This window comes from Micromys minutus (genome assembly GCF_963924665.1).
Source record: "Micromys minutus genome assembly, chromosome: 2".
Classification (NCBI taxonomy): Eukaryota; Metazoa; Chordata; class Mammalia; order Rodentia; family Muridae; genus Micromys; species Micromys minutus.
Genome location: NC_137971.1, coordinates 51,234,074 through 51,250,849, shown reverse-complemented (window position 1 = coordinate 51,250,849; position 16,776 = coordinate 51,234,074). Strand labels below are relative to the sequence as shown.

The window sequence follows — 16,776 nt, the reverse complement described above, 5'->3', positions numbered from 1 at the left end:
GTCTCATATCCCAGACCCCAGGTCTTGTCCACTGTTAAATGCCTACCCAGGCCCTGCCCCCATTGGCTGCTTACCTGGCCAGCACATCCATGTTTCACAAGGCCAAATGGCCACACTATAACTCCTTTTGCTACCTGGTCCAGACATGACTCCCTGGCTATAGAAGCCCACACCAATGAAAGTTCCCAGTCCCCCAGTCTCCCACAAGCAGCCAGCAGACACAGAAGTCAGATTCAAGGGGTTACAGCTTTATTCTTCTCTCCCTCATGTCCCAGACAATGCTCAGATATTAGCCCAGTCCTATCCCCAGGGAATGGGCCTTAGCTCCCCATCTAGACCTGGCAGAGGGTTCTTTTGCCCACTCTTGCCAGCCATCTTCAGCCGGGGAATCTCCCAGAGATCGCCTCCTCAGTGATGATCGTATCTGAGAGCAAGAGCCCTGGCCAGGAGCTCCCTGTTCAGACCAATCATATCCCCTGTCCACAATCTTGTCCCAGCTCCTTCTCAGAGCCCCAGTATAGGCTGTGGGGGACCTGAGAGCCCAGGCCTCTTTGTCCAAGGAATCTTCTTGGGGTCCCCGGGTCCCCCAGCTCTTGGGCTGCCTGGGAGTTCCACTGACCCTACAATGGGGAGAAGGCTGCACTCCTAAGCCTTCTGTCCCCACAGTATCACTGGCTGAGGGAAGGGGTAAGGGATTGTTTCTCTGGTTTCTGCTCCTGGAGATCTGGAGAGAAAGACTGGGATCAGGCTTCCTCCCAAGAAGATGGTCAGCAGTCACAGCAGCCCATGGGACCCTGAACCTTCTGTCTTCTTGTGCTCCCCCAACCTCCCTGTTCTAGCCTGCCCCCAAGCTTTCCCTAAATTTTAGCTTCTCTCTGAAGCCTGTTCCCAAACAGTGCCTCACTCAAATCCCTCTGACACACACACACACACACACACACACACACACACACACACACACACACGCTTCTTCCCCTGCATTATAGCCTCCTATTAGGCTGGAGCTTAGCCTCTGCTAGTCCAAACTGCTATGTGCTTGTGTGTCAAGTGCTTTCTGGACTTTAAAAACTTAGTATGAAAAAATGGGTGTGGTAGCACACAACAATATTATCCCAGAGCTAAGAAAGTTGAGGCAGGGAGATTGCCACAAATAGCCCAGCCTGGGCTACACCATGAGCTAGGCCATCATAACCTGTATAAAAAGACTCTGTCTGAAAGAAGGAAAGAAAGAAAGGAAGGAAGGAAGGAAGGAGGGAGGGAAGAAGGGAGGAAGGAAGGAAAGAAGGAAGTCAGGCATAGCTCCAATCCCAGGAATGTGGGAATGTGGATTGTGCTTTTAATCCCACCATTCATGAGACACAGACAGGCAGATCTTTGTTAGTTTGAGGCTAGCCTGGTCTACATAGTAAATTTCAAGCCAACCAGACTGCACAGTGAAACTCTCCGCCGCAAAAAAAAAATAAATTTAAAAAGAAAATCTCATTTGTAATTTTTGCACCGACTGCACATTGAAAACTGTAATTATTTAGGCAGACAAAGTTAAATGAGTCCTGTCATTAAAATCGTTGTACCTATCCCTCTTTATGTTTCTGACAAGACTACTAAAGAGGAAAAAGATACACACATAGCTCACATGGTGTTTCCTCTTTTTTCCCCCCTTAAGATAGGGTCTTGCCATAGTCTAGGCTGGTCTTGAATTTGTTTCTCCTGTCTCAGCCTCCCAGGTGTTGGGATGACCGGCCTGTACCACCCATGCCCTGTTCAAATTGTATTGCTGTCAGTCCTGGCGATTGTAGACAGTGTGATTATTTTTAGGCAGTGCTTTCTCTCTGCTCCCTACCTCAGAATGTTCCCTGCCATCCCCAGAAGCATACCAGCTAGTGTTTGGTAAGGAATCCTTCCTCGTCAGGAGAGAGAACGGGTGACCCCAGATGGGGCACACACCCCCACTCACCCTCTCGAGTGTCATCTGCGTCATGTTCCGAGAGGGTCTTAATGGAGCCATCCCATTCCACACCTAGGGATCAAAAGTCAGCCGCTGGGCCACGGTGCTAGGCAGTGGTGGGCAAGGCATAGGGGAACACAGAGACTAAGAGGAACACCTCTCCTCCCCAAAATGCTGAGTCCACTGGATAATGGGGACTTATATATTCAGGGACTCACCTTTGCTGTGGGAACTGGGTGCCCCCAGGGGCCCTGGTCTTTGCTGTCTGAACCGCTGCCTTGGGGTATCCCCTGGACTAAATGACGCTGAGCTTCGCCCCCCAGGGAACCGGGAGCTGAGTCTCCGCCGCTGCCCACCTGCCAGGGTCTCATCTCCCAAGCAGAGAGAGCTCTGGACACGGCGCATGGGTGCTGGTGACGAGGACCCTGTGAAAGGCACATGCATTGGGGAGGGGGGGGTCACCAAAGTACACGAAGGGACCTGGCAAGCCGAGAGCCAGGGAGTGAGGTCACACAGGGTAGGAAGGAAAGCAGAGCGTGGGAGGGAAGACACCTGGCTGATGAGCCTGGTCAGTGTGCTGCTGGCTCACACAAGCTCACTGTGGAGCTTTGGGAAAGGCGCCTCTTCCTCTCTGGTCCTCAGTTTCCTTCTGTACCACCATCAAAAATAAATACTCTTTCCCTAATGTGCCCAGCTGCTCTGAGGTCTTAGACATGACTGTGGGTTGTGTAGAAATGAAGAGGTGGCAATACAGGCAGAAAAGAGGAGCCTAGGCAGGGGACTCCGTAGTCCTGGAGCAAAGAGCAGCCAACAGCATCAAGGCAGGTTGGAGGCAGGTGGCAGGGAAGCGCATGTGCAAGTCAAGACAGTGTATAGCAGATGCCAAAGGGGAGATATGGGATAGGGACAATCTGGTCACCAGACCCTCAGACCCACCTGTCCCATCTGCCTCCCTGCCCTCAGGGAGCTCCGTCTCCAGGGGGCCCCCCAAGCTTTCCGTGCTGCCAGCCCCATCGGCCCCCAGGCGTGGTCCCCCATGGAGGGCCCCCTCCCGCCTGGGCCGAATCAGCCTCTTCACCTTGTCTGCCAGCCAGCTGCCCTTCCTGGGGGCAAGAGGGCATAAGAAGGAATAAAGAAACAGGAAAAGGGAGGGAGAAGAGAATCGTATCAGGAGATGAAAAGGGTCAGGCAAACCCTTATTAAGACCTGCACCCCAGCCTGGCTTTTGGGGAGCTGGGGGGTCAGAGGGTAGGACTGGGCAAAGGTGAGCAGGATCCCAGTTCCGGAAGGTGGGGCCTCACTTGGTACGGGGTAGGGGACCAGGTTCCAGTACACGGTACTGGTCCATGATTTTCTCCACCAGCTTCTGCTTCTCACGGCGCAAGGCATTAAGCTGGTCCCTGGTAGGAAAAGGAGAGAATGGGTTCACAGAAATCCTGGCAAAGCCCTTGCAGAAGCAGGTGTACCTCTGGGCCGCCACATTGCAGGTAAGACTACCCTATGCCTGGACCTTTTCTCTTGGACCTGGGGGCGTGGGTGGGGGTGAGAGGAAGTGGGAGTCCCTGGGGGACCTGTCCCTAAGCATGCTCACAGGTACTCTCTCTGCTCTCGATGCAGATGGTCACGGCTCTCCAGACTGCGTTCTAGCAGCTCTCTGTTCTCCCGGCTCAGGGCCTGTACCTCAGCCAACAGCTGCCTGTTCTCCTCCTCCTGAGCACTGCGAAGCTGGGTCAGAAGCTGCGGGCAGCAGCAGGGGCAGGATGAACAACCAGCCCAAGACTGTCCAGCTTGGCTTGCCTACCTTGGCTGCCCCAGGCCTCCCCCAGCACTATACCACACCTCACACTGTGTGGTCAGCCGACAGGCGCTCAGGTCCAGCTGCTGGTTGGACTCACGCAGCTGCTGGCTCTGGATCTCAAGTTGGGCTCGCTCCAGCTCCAGCCTCGCCAGGCGGCTCCGCAGCTCCCCGCGTTCACCCTGGAGCTCCCCTCGCTCCCGAGACACCTCGGCCAGTAGCATCTGAGCTCTTTGGAGGCAAAGACAACCTGCTCTCCCAAGAGCCAGGAAGGCCACACCCACAGAAAGGGGGAGAAGCAGGACATGCAGGGGCGTGACTAACCCACCCTAACCCACTTCGTGTGTGGGCATGCTGATGGGGGGGGGGGCAGGGCTGCAGCAGGGCTAGCACCTGTCATGCTCATTCTGAAGTCTCCGCAGCTCCTCCTCCAGGCCCCGCTGCCGATGTCCATCCTGCATCAGGCGCTCACGCTCTGCCAGCAGGGCCACCTCTTGTGCTTCCACACTGGCCCGCTGGGCCTGCAACTGCTCGTGCCTGTATGAACAAGGGTCCCAAAGGACTGCAGGGGCTGCAGCCTTGACAAGCAGGCATTGCATTGTGGGGATCTGAAAGTCTCCTAAGCATAAGCACCACGCCCCAGCAAAGCCCCAAAGCAGAGCGCCATGCCACCATTCACGGCCTCATAGTTGAGGAGCCCAGAGCCCCAAGAGAGGAACAGTAGAATAGACACGTGGAGGATGGGATATCCCCCTGGGTCAGAGTTGCTGAGGAAGACAGGCTCTTGGCGTGCCACGGAGAGAAGTGGGGCGTTTGGGGAGGCTCACCGGCCCTGGAGCTCGCGGTGCGCTAGCTCCAGCGCTCGCATGTTGGCCTTGAGGTCTCGGTGCCGCACCAACAATCCGTCGAGCTCCACCTCCTGCCTTCGCTGCAGCTGCACCAAAGCCTCATGGTCCCGAAGCAGAGCCTGCTGCTGCCCACGAGTCTCCTCCTGGGCCAGTCTTGCTGCCCGCACCTCCTCTTCTAGCACTCCTAGCTTCCTGTGCAGCTCCTGACCCTGCTTCTCCATCATAGACTTTTCAGCCTAGGGTGAAACAGGTGGGGAGGACCACTGTAGGGAGGCACCCAGCCCACAAGGAATACAGGGCACAGCTTGAGACCATAGGGGCAGAGGACGGGAACAGCTATGGAGGAAGCCAAGGCACAGCTTAAAAAAAAAAAAACAGGTGAAGGTTAAAAGCCGTAGAAAGGAAGGCATCATGGTTGTGGGGCCATGCAAGAAGCCCAAAACAGGGATGGGACACATGGGTAGGGGACAGGGGTGAAGACTAATGGCTAGCGTGGAGAAGGCTGAGATGGGGAGATGGGAGTGGGTGCAGATGTGGATTCTGAAGGCAAGGAGGGTGAGAAGGTACAGCCTATGGCGGCCGAGGTCAGAGGGAAAGCACTTTGGAAGCAGACGAGGCCATTGGCTAGGGGAAAGGGCATAAAATGACACTAACCAGCTGGTGACAAGAGCCCCATGTTGCCACACACCTGCAGGCGACTGCTGTGCTCCTGTGCCCGCTGACTCTGTAGCAGGAGCTCCTGTGCCCGTCCCTGCAGGCTCCCCAGCTGCCCCTCCAGGTGCTGCAGCTGTCCCTGCAGAGCCACCTTCTCAGCCACCAGTGTGGCGTTCTGCCGAAGGGGAGATTGTCAGTGGCTAACTAAGTGGCTAGTCCTCCCATCCCCTGGGCAACCCACGCTCTGTCGCTCACATTTCGCTCCACCTCGATGAGCCGTCCGTTCTGGGTCTCCACAGTCCGAGGCTCGGCTCGCACCTCAGTTGCCCGGTCCACAGGGTACTGGCGCAGCTGCAGGGACAACAGATTGCAGGCACCTCACACACATGAGAAGTGTTGGAGCCCAGACCAAAAGGCCAAGCAGTCACCCCAAAAAACCTTCCATCCGCTTAAGGATTGGAGGAAGCAGCCCCACCGGGGTAGATGGTGAGCAGCTATCCATCAACCTAGAGGTAAGACCTGAGCCCTAACAGCCCTGGTTGACTACTCCCAAGTTGGAGCAAGGCGCCAGCACCTCAGTTCCCAGGACAGCTTTACCTGAATCAGCTCCTCCTCCAGCTGCAGAGCTCTGGCCTTGAGCTCCATCAATGCCTCCTCCTTACTGGTAGACGCTGCCTGCAGCTCAGCTTCCAGACGCTGCTCCAGACGCTGGTACCTACCAGGAGAAACCTTAACACGCAGCCCTTACTTCGCTGTCCCTCCCTGCCCCCGGCCACTGTGCCCACCTCTGGTGCTGGCTCTCCTGTTCTTGAAGGAATTTCTGGCGCTCTAAGGCTGCCTGTTCCAGCTCTCGCTGCAAATGCTCCAGCCGGTCCCCCAATTCCTGGCCCCGTACCACAGCCTTCTCTAGCTCCTGTGGGCAAGCAGAGTAGGCTCAGCCGGTGGGGTTGAAGATGAGGGTGACTCCTCTTCCCAAGAGACAGAAGAAGACTAGAGACAGTCCCAAGAAGGGGTTATCTTGCTCTCTGCCTTGTTCTGTTACCCTGGCAAATGTCTCTGTGTTCCCATCTGGCATACATGGGTTCACATCTGTAATGTCAGCACTCGAGAAGCTAAGATTGGAAAATGGCTGCAAAGGTAATCCCAGCCTGGGCTACATAAGGAGGCCTAGGCTCAATATGAGACCTTGTCTAAAAGACCTGGAGGCGGAGGGCCAGCGGCTTTGTAAGATGGATATGAAAGGAGTTGGGGGCCTAATCCTGGGAGGGGGTGAAAGCAACCCTTGCGTGAGAAGTCAGAGATGCACATTGAGCAGATAGATGGCTTCACCTCTTTAAGCCTATAGTTTCGAATGTTCCCATGAGGGAGATGAGCCCTGCCAGCTGCTTTTCCAACCATGTGCAGGGACTCAGTGGACGTAGGTCTGCAGAGCGCCACAGATGGGGTGGCTATCAAGAGCTATCAGAACAGGAACTCAGGGATCTCAGGCCTAACCACAGTGCAGGGCTGCAGAGGTTAGTCAGAGATTATGGCATTTGGCAGTTGGGCCACACCATTCCAGGGTAGGGGTGGAAGGCCAGTTCTGACCTGTGAGCTGCAAGGGGAGGGAGACCAAACCATTCTGACTCCTGGGGACCTTGGAAAGGTAAAGCTACACAAAGATGACACTGCCCAATCACCAGCCACATCCTGCCTCTGAAAACTAAGGCTGTTGAGCCATCATCCTAAGCAACAACCCTTCACAGCTTGCCCTGGGCACTGCAGTTTCTAACAGATGTGAGCACAGTCTCTGGTTAAAAAAACTAAAACTCAGCTGCTGGTGGTGGCACATACTTTTAATGCCAACACTCAGAAGACAGAGCCAGGTTCAAGGCCAGCCTGGTCTACAGAGCAAGTTCTCAGACAGGCAGGGCTACACGAAGAAACCCTGTCTCAAAAAACCAAAAAGAAGAGGAGGAGGAGGGAAAGGAGGAAAAGGAAAAGTAGGAGAAAAAAGAACTACAATTCCCATAAGGCTCTGCTGCCTAACTGGCCACTAGGGCCTAGCTCTATAGAGATAAGAGAACCATAGTACAGTTGCAAGTAGAGACCTGCAGCCCTGCCCACTCCCTGTTCTAGCCATAGCCCTACCAAGTGCCTCTCCACCCAGCCTGGGAGGCCTCTGTGCCCACTTAAAAGCTCCAGGTCCCTTCTCTCTGCTCTGCTAGCCAGCTCCCTCAATGCCAGATCCAGGTAGTGCCCAGAACTGTTGGCAGTCAGGAAATGGTCCCAATTCTCTCTAGCCCCAGCTTCTCCCACCCTCTAAGTCCTAAGAGCCAGTTCCTCCAGGCCCACTCTTACCTTCACGGCCAGCCTACCACCAGCCCCTTTCCCCAAGAGAGCAAAAGTGTACTGAAAGCCAGGAACACACTAAGCTCCTCCCATACATTGTTTTATGAGATTCTATCAGATAGGAACAGATAGGTTTTAGCTCCCCCACCCATTCTTTTTCTCCCTCTTTGGTTATTTATTTATTCATTTATTATTTCTGAGACAGGGTCTCACTTTACATTGCTGTCACTATAAACCAGGCTAAGCTCAGACTCACAGAGTCTCTTCCCCCAAATTCTAGGATTAGAGGAGCGTACATCTCCAGCCCTCTCTTGAGCCTATATAGCTCAGGACAGCCTCTAAGTCTCAATTCTCCTGCCTCAGCCTACCAAGGACAGGACTACAGGCACGCACCACTCCAGGAGGGGCCCACACAGGTTTGTTTACAGATGAGTAAAATGACACTCAGAAGTCACTTGCTCCAAGCCACACAGTTGACAATCAGGAGGGTCAGAGACAGCACACAGTTCTTTCCTAGCAGATCTGTAGATCCCACAGGACAGTATGTACCCCAGAGAGACTCTCTCTCATTGTCCTCACCTTGGGAGGAAACTACAAGGTGTTCTTCCAGTCTGCCCTGGGATGGAACTGGAGACTGCTCACACTGGAGCACTCAGTTCCCAGTCTTGGTAGCCACAGCTCTGCTCTGACCTTGCCACTGTCCTGTGCTGTCCTCGGCCTCACCTCCCTGGTGTGAAATGACCATTTTGCTCATCTCCAGCCTCCAGGGATACCATTCACTCACATCAAAAACCCCAACGTCTCCCTCGGCATAGACGGAAGCTGTTGCTCTACCCAATAGGAGCCCTGCTTATTCCTGCCTCAGGCTCACCTTTCCTGACTTCTCCATCTCACAAACTGGATCTGCTCCTCTCCACCTCCTCCTGAAAGCCTTCCTTGATGTGTCCAGCCTGGACCATGGCTCCCTGTACTGTCTGTCACCTCCACACCTACTTGGCCACCACTGTACCCAAGCCTGGTACAGAGCCTTGGCTGGTGTAACAAAGCATGTGAATGAAAAAAAATATGCAAAATTTTCTAGATATTCTCTCTCCTCCATCACTGACCCTGTGACCCTGCTAGCCCCACCTGCCATCATTACCACTGCCACTGACTCCTGATGGGTACAGGTTCCCCTATCGTCAAGGTGACCCTCATCAAACTCAACCACACATGGGTTTATCCACACCTGAGGCTTCCCATGCCAGCAGACAGAGTAGCAACCTCTTCAAAGCTGGTCACTGCCATGACTTCTTCTGGGTCCCCCATCGTCTCTAATGCCTTAGTGTCCTCATCACCCCTCTCATCAAAGGTCTTAATCTTTCAGCATCAAGTAGAGCCTGGTAATTTTCCCTGGAGGCCTCTCAGTCCCAGACAGGCACTTCCACCCTTCCTGGGTACAGTGCTAGCACTCCATTATTATTATTGTTATTGTTATTATTATTATTATTATTATTTTCAAGACGGGGTTTCTCTGTGCAGCCCTGGCTGTTCTAGAACTCACTCTGTAGACCAAGCTGGCCTCAAATTCACAGAAATCCACCTGCTTCCTGCCTCCTGAGGGCTGAAATTAAAGGCCACCACTGCCTAGCACACTTCATCTTGACTGAATGTTTTGTTTCTGTTTTCTCTATAGGCAGTGTTTCATATAGCCCAGGATAGCCTCCAATTCATTATATAGTCAAGGATCTCTGTGCTGTCAACTCGACACAAACAATCATCTGGAAATAGGGACCCTCAACTGGGAAAATGCCCCCATCAAATTGTCTATGGGCAAGTCTATGGGGCATTTTCACGGTTAATGATTAATGCAGGAGAGCCCAGCCCACTGTGAGTGGTACCTGGACAGATTGTCCTGAGCTGTATAAAAGAGCAAGGTGATGGCTGGGGAGATGGCTCAGCGGTTAAGAGCACTGACTGCTCTTCCAAAGGTCCTGAGTTCAATTCCCAGCAACCACATGGCGACTCACAGTCATCTGCAGTGAGATCTGATGCCTTCTTCTGGTGTGTCTGAAGACAGACTCATATAAATAAAAGCTAAAAAGACAATACTCATATAGATAAAATAAAATCTTAAAAAAAAAACAAAAGGTGAATAAGTTCTGTAGAGGAGCCAGCAAGCACAGCCTCTCCCTCACTAAGTTCCCATCTCCAGCTTCCTGCTCTGGGCTCCAACAGAAAAGCAAACTACACAATGGCCTTGAACTTCTAATCCCCCTGCCTCCACATCCTGAGTGCTGGAATGAAAAACAAATGTCTAGTTTAGATGGAATTGGGCACGGAGCTGGGGTGAGCTCTCTGCTTTACGGACTCCATCCCCGGCTCCTGGAGAACTATTGTTTGGTCACTTACAGCAGGCCTTGGCCAGGATTCAGGCAATGTCCACAGTGACCCTGCTCTGCCAACAGACCATGAGCGCTGCAAGGCACCGTGTCTGTTTTATACAGGAAGAAGGGGGCGGGGCAAAGGGACAGAGGCTACCACAGCAGGAGCTCAGGAGAGACCAGAGAACTGGAAGTGTGAGTCCCTCCTGTAGCCGACCCCATCAAGGACTGGCTATCATGTGTCCTGCAACAGCAGGGGAGACCTGGATTTCCACCTTCAGTCCCATCTCAGTACAGTGAAGAAGAAACCCACACCATACAACCCAGGTCCTCATTTCCCGACCCACTGTTGTACCCCACATACCTCCCTAAGGGCTTGCTTCTCCAGGTGCTCCCTCTCGGCTTCCTCCAGATGACAACGGACCTGGCTCTCCAGAGCCTGCACCTGCTGCTCGGCAGCCTCAACCTGAGCCCTCAGCCTGGGCCCCTCGCGTTCCCACTGCCTCCGCTCCCGGCCTGCTGCTGCTAGTGCCTCTGCCAGCGCCTCCCGCTCACGAGATGCAGCCTCCAGCTCCAGGCTAGCTGTATCCACTGCTTCACGAAGACGGGCCTGCTCCCGGGCCCCGGCCTCTGCCTCCTGATGGGCCTCAGCCTCTGTCCTGCGTGCTTGGGCCAGCTCCTCAGAGAGGCAGGCAGCCTCTGCACTTCGGGCCTCCAGTCTTTGGGCTTGGGCTTGCAGTTTAGACTCAAGACCTACAACCTCTCTCCTTAGTTGTGCTAGCTCATCTCTGAGGGCCTGTTCCTCTGGGACAGCAATGGCCAGGGTCTCCCCTGAGAGTGGTTCCTCCCTGGACCAGGCATCAGGAGCCCCTTCTGATGTCTGCTGTAGTTTCTGAGGGACCAGTTTACTGACCAACCCCGTGGGCCTCTGTTCATGCCCTCCTGCCTCTGTCTGCTGCTTGGACAGTTCTAGTTCCTGATCCGGGGTCTTCTGATCCTTCAGCGGTTCCAGGAGGATGAGCTCGGCAGATGTAGGCCTATATTCAAGGTTCTCCGGTTTCAGAACCTGGGCCTGAGGTACCAATTCCCCTTTGAGAGCCTCCCCACCTCCAGTCTCTCCTAGCAACTCCTGCACTTCAATTCTGATCTCTGGACCCTGTGGTGGGTCCAAGACAATGGGGCTCTGGAGAGAGAGTCTATGACCAGACATCTCCAGGGACTGATGCGCCTCCACAGTAGAGTCTGATTCTTGGTGAGTTCGGTCTGGGGTCTGGGGATCCTGAGATAGCATCTGGAAAGGACTCTCCAGGTGTGAATCAGGTGCCTGGGGACACTCAGATGACCTTGTGGTGCCAGAGTACGATGCTGAGGAAGGCAGGTCCAAAGATTTGGGGCCTTCACCCTCTATCTGGCAAGTCCGGCTTTGGGGGCTGTGATCTAGGGCCAGGGGAGTTGCTGGAGCCCCATTAGACACCGGTAGCATGGAGTCCTTGCTCTGTTCCTCCAGCAGAGGGTGCTGAGGATATATAAGCGAGACAATGGGGGCTATTAGAAGGGATGTGGGCGGGAAGCAGTGAGGATAAGGATACTGGAGGGACCTACCTGGCTGCCAAGCTGTGCCCGAAGCATCTGTAGTTGGCTTCGAAGCTCCCAATTCTCCTGTTCCACCGTCCTTAGCCGTCCGGCCTCTGCTTCCCTCACCTCATCTTGCAATGAGGATGCTGCGCCCGGTAGGGAAGCTGGAGATAGGACCAAATCAAAATTCTGTCCAACCTCTCTGACTCCTGCTCTAACACCTGTCAGAGACCTAGTAAGGGCTTGAAAACAAGTCCTCCCCACTCAGAGTCTGCCTGTATCTACAGATCCTCACCCTTACCCTAGGCCCGACTCACCCTCCCCGGGAGACCCTGGAGGAGGCTCCAGGTTCCTATGAAGTTCCAGCTCCAGCTCCACATTCTCTTCCGCCAGCTGCTCCAACTGATGCCGCAGAGAGTCCAGGTCCTGGAGTGTGGAAAAATGGGTCAGTACCTTGTTCATCTGGCCCAGGCCAAATGTGCAAGTCTGAATATCCCGACTGGCTACAGGAATCACTTAGAGAAACCTTGAGCATCACTGGAGTCGTGGGGGGCCAGGGACAATGATGGACAGGTCAGCCTAGCTCACCGCATGGGCCTCGCCCAGCCGAGTGCGCAACAGGAGGTTCTCCCGCTGGGTCTCATGCAGCCTGGCTGAGCGCTCTCGAGCAATCTCCAGCTGTTCCTCCAGTAGGACCTTCGAGGCCTCCAGGGCCCCAGAAAGCGCTCTCTCCTCCTGATGGGAAAGATGGGAGGAGCCTTCGTGAAATGCAACCTTTATGCTTGTCAGAGCCTGGTGGTTCCAGATTCCTTCCCCTGGGACAGCTTCAGACCCTGCCTCTTCCCTCCAACTGCAGCTCTCTCCAAGATCTCCCCAAGTACTCCACCCTTCCATACCCAGCCCCAAGGAGAAGCCTTCCAAGGCCACATCCCTTTAGACCACACTCATGGGTACCCACTTACCTATTCTACTGTGGCCCCATCAGTCTCTTCAAGACCTGTCCTTCCATAGTCTCCTCCTCTTCTCCCTTCCATCCGCCCATCCTAAAGGGCTTGTCCCAGACTCCATCTGCTGTATCCTCACCCACTTCACCCTATTTTCACGGTCTCCTAAGCAAACCTAAACCCACTCTTCTCTTGGCTAGCTCCCTCCCGTACGCCCCACCTCCAGACCACGCCCCACCGCAACACTCCGCCTCCAGCCCCGCCCCCACCTCACCTCCAGCTGGCCCTTAAAGACCTCTGCAGCCTGAAGCCTCTCGCGACAGCGCCGCAGCTCTTCTTGCAGGCGTGGCAAGCGGCCGGCCCGCTCCCGCAGCGCCTCTGCCTCCTCTCGGTAGAGCTCTGCGCGCTTGGCTTGTCCGGACAGCGCCTGGGTCTGGGCCATATGGTGTGGAACTAGGATTAGCCAGCCACGGGACAGAGGGGTGAGGGAACGCAAGAAGCAATAGGACCACGATGGGGAAGGGACAATGGGGGATGGGAAACGTTCCCGCACCTCCTGGCGGAGCCTTCGAATTTCAGCCTCCAAGCCCTGCACCTCAACTTGGGAGTCCAGCAGCAACTCGGCCTTCTCCTCCCTGGAGGGATGGAAGTGATGGAGAGAGTGTCTGCCAGCTGAAAACCCACACCTGGAGGCTGAGGACCCCTCCAGATCCCACTGGCCCCTTCCCCTGACTTCAGACACTCACACCTCCTGCCGCAGGCGTCTCAGCTGGGCCTTGGCATTGGTCAACTGCAGAGCCAGCTGGTGTGAGGGACCCTCCACAGAAGCATTAGCAGGAGCCTCTGGCAACAGCAAGCGGGCAGGCTCCCGCTCTAGCAGTAGTTCAGCCAACCTCTAGCAGGAAGTCAAAGGTCAAGAAGCACCTTCCAAAACCTCTGTACATCTGGCCTCCAATCCCCACAAATTCATTCTGGGTTGTGACAACCGACAGCCGCCAACCCCATCGCCCCTTCTTGTCCCCTACCTGTGCCCCCAGATCGCGCTCTCGCACCAGCCTGGACATCAGCCCCATCAGACTGCGTAACTGCATCTCCAGCTCCTCAGCCACTAACTCTCCAGATTCTGGTCCAGCCAGAGCCAGTACCACACCAGCACCAGGCTGGGTCACCTGAGGGCACGGAGAGCAATATTTCAGAAGGAGTCGAAGATGGCTTCAGTGGTTACGATAGTCCCCCGCGCCGTCCACCACAGTACCTAGATCTCAGGAGTTAGACATAATTCCTGGCAGGCAGACAGACTGGGAGAGGGGCCATGACATGGAAGAGGAGGAAAATTTCCAAGATGGTCAGCTTCCTCCTCAATCTGCTGACTTAAGACAAAAGCCTGGCAGCTTTTGCCCCCACTAGCGGTCCCCTGCTGACATAGCGGCTCAACAAGTTCAAGGCCTGACCAGGACATGCCACACTGTGGGTCTTCAAACTGACCAACAAAGTAGGGGAGAGTCTTTAAAACCCTAGGCCTCCAGAAGAGACTGGATTTTTTTATTTTTTGCTTTCCAAGCCCTGCTTCTGCAAAGCAGAGTCTTTTCTCTGTCTGCGGCATATGCATGCTTGCTCGCCCTCAGCAAATGCCTTTCTTCTGGCTGCTTCTGTCTGCGGCGCTTGAGCTCTCTCTGCTGCCACCTGCTGCACTTCAGATTTTTTTTTTTTCTGCCATCCAATCCCTCAGCAGGCAGAGAAAATAAACCCCATCAAGCCCCTAGACTGCAGCCCTGCCATCAGTACCTCCTGGATTGCAACAGCCAGTTCACTCTGGACATCAAGGCTGAGGCCCCGGATGTGACGGATGAAGAGTTCCCGATGTTCGCACTGTGGTAGACGGAAGACCCAAAGCTGGCACACAGGAGCTCCCTCCTCCTGTCAACTCCATTCTCTTCTCCCATTCCCTCGTTACCTGTACTGAGGCCCCCAGCAGCAGCCGAAGGATGCCTTCCAGTTCATCGACTGCCTCTTCTGCTGGGCACAAGCCACAAAGGGTTAAAGAGGGACATGGGGCAGGGACAAGAGGCCCTAGGGCAAGTAGGAAGAAGCACCTGAGAAGGGGTCAATCCCCAAGGTCTGGAGGTCTGGAGGCGGTGACAGGACCAACAGCTGCAGTTCCTCCTAGAATAGGCCAACACTCAGAAAGACACCTTCACAGGGGGCTGCCGGGCCTCCTGTCAGGTCTTCCCAATGCCTTACCTGGTAGAAATCCCTCAGTCGCCCCCACAGATGATGGAGACTCCACATCCTACGGGCTGCAGGCCCATCATGGCCCCTGACCATTCGAAGTCCTCCGCGGGAACTGGGGGCACTATGCTCGCCCAGGGAACATGGATGAGAGGTTGGCTTCAGGACCTCTCCCCACCCCAGACAGGCCTTGCCCTCCACCCTCGGGCTCCTCCCACTGTTCACAGCCAACTCAGCTTCCCCATGTCACTTACATGATGCCCAGCACCCGAAGGAGTAAATCTCCATCGCTCAGCCACAGGAATCTCTTCTCTGTACAAAGAGGCCCCTCCTCCTCCTGCTCCTCCTCTGTCCCTGCTGATTCTTCTGCCTCCCCCACCAGCCCAGCCAGTCCCATTGCCTGTGGAAATAAATAGAAGTCAGCTAAACAGGTAGAAACTACCCCCCAACCAGTAAATCCATCTTGAGTGCCTAAGTCCCTGTTCCAATACACTCTAGGATCCCACCCCCACCACCTCACCAGTGCCCCTGAAAGCCTCCTGCCCCAGTTCCCAGTTTCCCCTCCTCTGCCCACGGGATGCTACACAGCCAGCCGCCCCTCCCCCACCCCTCAGTCCTCCCTGACTCTTCTTCTCCCAGCTTTCCCACCTGACCCTCACCCAGGTGGCCAGACTCCCACTCAGGAAGTCTCTGAGCCTGGGCCCCTTGGCCCCCTCCATGTTTGGGGTCAGGGTGTAGTCCCTGTCACGCTGCGGCCGCTACACCTGCTGTGAGAGGAACAGGAAGTCTCCGGCTGGGGCATCCTAGAGGCCCAGCCACAGACCCTGTACAGCTTCCTTTTTCCGGGGTTCTGCAGAGCTGCGAATCCTGCCTCAGCAGCACGCACACACATCTTCCCTGGGTCTCAGATTAGACTGTAAGTTAGCTGAGAGGAGGACTACATGGGAATGGTGGGAAGACCTTTTCTCTGTGGGTAAGACAGAGTGACCTCAGCCTGGCACTCTGTTGTCACTAGAAGAGTCTATAGGCTGCTCTAGCACTCAGGACAGGCAGTCCAGGATGGCCTTGAATTTGTTCATGTGCTGGTATCTCCTTCTTCAGCGTCACACCAAGCCATCAAACAATGAAGCCTGCTGCAGGTGCTGCATGTCCCAGCCAGCTCCTCTGAACCCCAGGAGGACCCGACCCTGCTGTTCCTCGTGTATACTACACTGAAAAAATGACTGTGGGCCAGTAACCTCAATTGCCAGACTCAGTTTCCCATCCATAAACTCCTTAAAGGGAAACACACAATACCCAGAAATGTGGCTCAGTCCTTAGAGGGTCTGCTTAACATACACAAGACCCCGGGTTGAATGTAAACCCAGAGTAGAGATACATGCCTGTAATTCCAGCCCTTGAAAGGTAGAGGTAGGAGAATCAGGAGTTCAAGGCCACCCTGGATTACCTGTAGTGAATGCTAGACCTGCTAAGCCAATGTAGTGAGTTCATCTCCCAAAATGATGATTATGGGCATGGTGGCATACATCTTTAATCCCAGCACTCAGGAGGAAGAGGTAGGTGGATCTCTGAGTTCATAGTCAGCCTGGTCTACATAGTGAGTTCTAAGACAGCCAGGACTATTTAGAGAGATCCTGTCTTAGGAAGGAAGGGAGAGAGAGAGAACGAATGGAAGGAAAAAAGATGGTGATAATAGTCACATGAAGTATGACATTATAGTCCTACTAAGTGCTTTAACAGGGCAGACAGGGAAGGCTTCCCAGAAGAGGTAGGAAGCAGCCTGCTGAGAAGAAGGAAGGATATTCAAGGAATCGATGCATGGCTGCTTTGAGGCAGCCAGAAGCAAAGATCAGGAACTACCTGTGTTTATGTCTTCTTGTTTGTCATGATCATAATTTCTGAAGTCAGGTGACAAGGTACTGTTGCCCTTTCGCTGGCTTCAGCCCTGATGCAGTTTTCACTGCTGGTACAAGCAAACTCCAAGCCCCAGCCCCAGTTCCTGGGAAAGGGTGTGAGGAGCTTAGAGGAGGACTCTGAGGTCTTTCAGGAAGCACAACCCAAATGGTGGGAGCACCGGAGGGAGAAAGGAACC

At 54.6% G+C, this 16,776-nt stretch overlaps 1 protein-coding gene across 1 annotated transcript; it reads right to left on the bottom strand.

Annotated features, from left to right (window-relative positions):
- Nucleotides 1–668: 668 nt before the first annotated feature.
- Nucleotides 669–15,406, bottom strand: CCDC88B (coiled-coil domain containing 88B; the record flags this gene model as incomplete). Its single annotated transcript, XM_080912465.1, has 27 exons — nt 15,344–15,406; nt 14,939–15,084; nt 14,697–14,808; nt 14,549–14,618; nt 14,410–14,468; nt 14,241–14,324; nt 13,481–13,624; nt 13,202–13,350; nt 13,009–13,090; nt 12,730–12,888; nt 12,100–12,246; nt 11,829–11,937; nt 11,539–11,675; nt 10,301–11,452; nt 6,028–6,155; nt 5,840–5,957; nt 5,498–5,593; nt 5,277–5,417; nt 4,568–4,824; nt 4,134–4,277; nt 3,785–3,971; nt 3,537–3,682; nt 3,247–3,345; nt 2,882–3,048; nt 2,164–2,370; nt 1,955–2,017; nt 669–724 (listed from the first exon to the last, which is right to left on the bottom strand). The coding sequence occupies exons 1-27, from the start codon at nt 15,401–15,403 to the stop codon at nt 669–671; spliced, it is 4,419 nt and encodes a 1,472-aa protein (XP_080768591.1). The 5' UTR covers nt 15,404–15,406.
- Between the last annotated feature and the right edge of the window lie 1,370 nt (nt 15,407–16,776).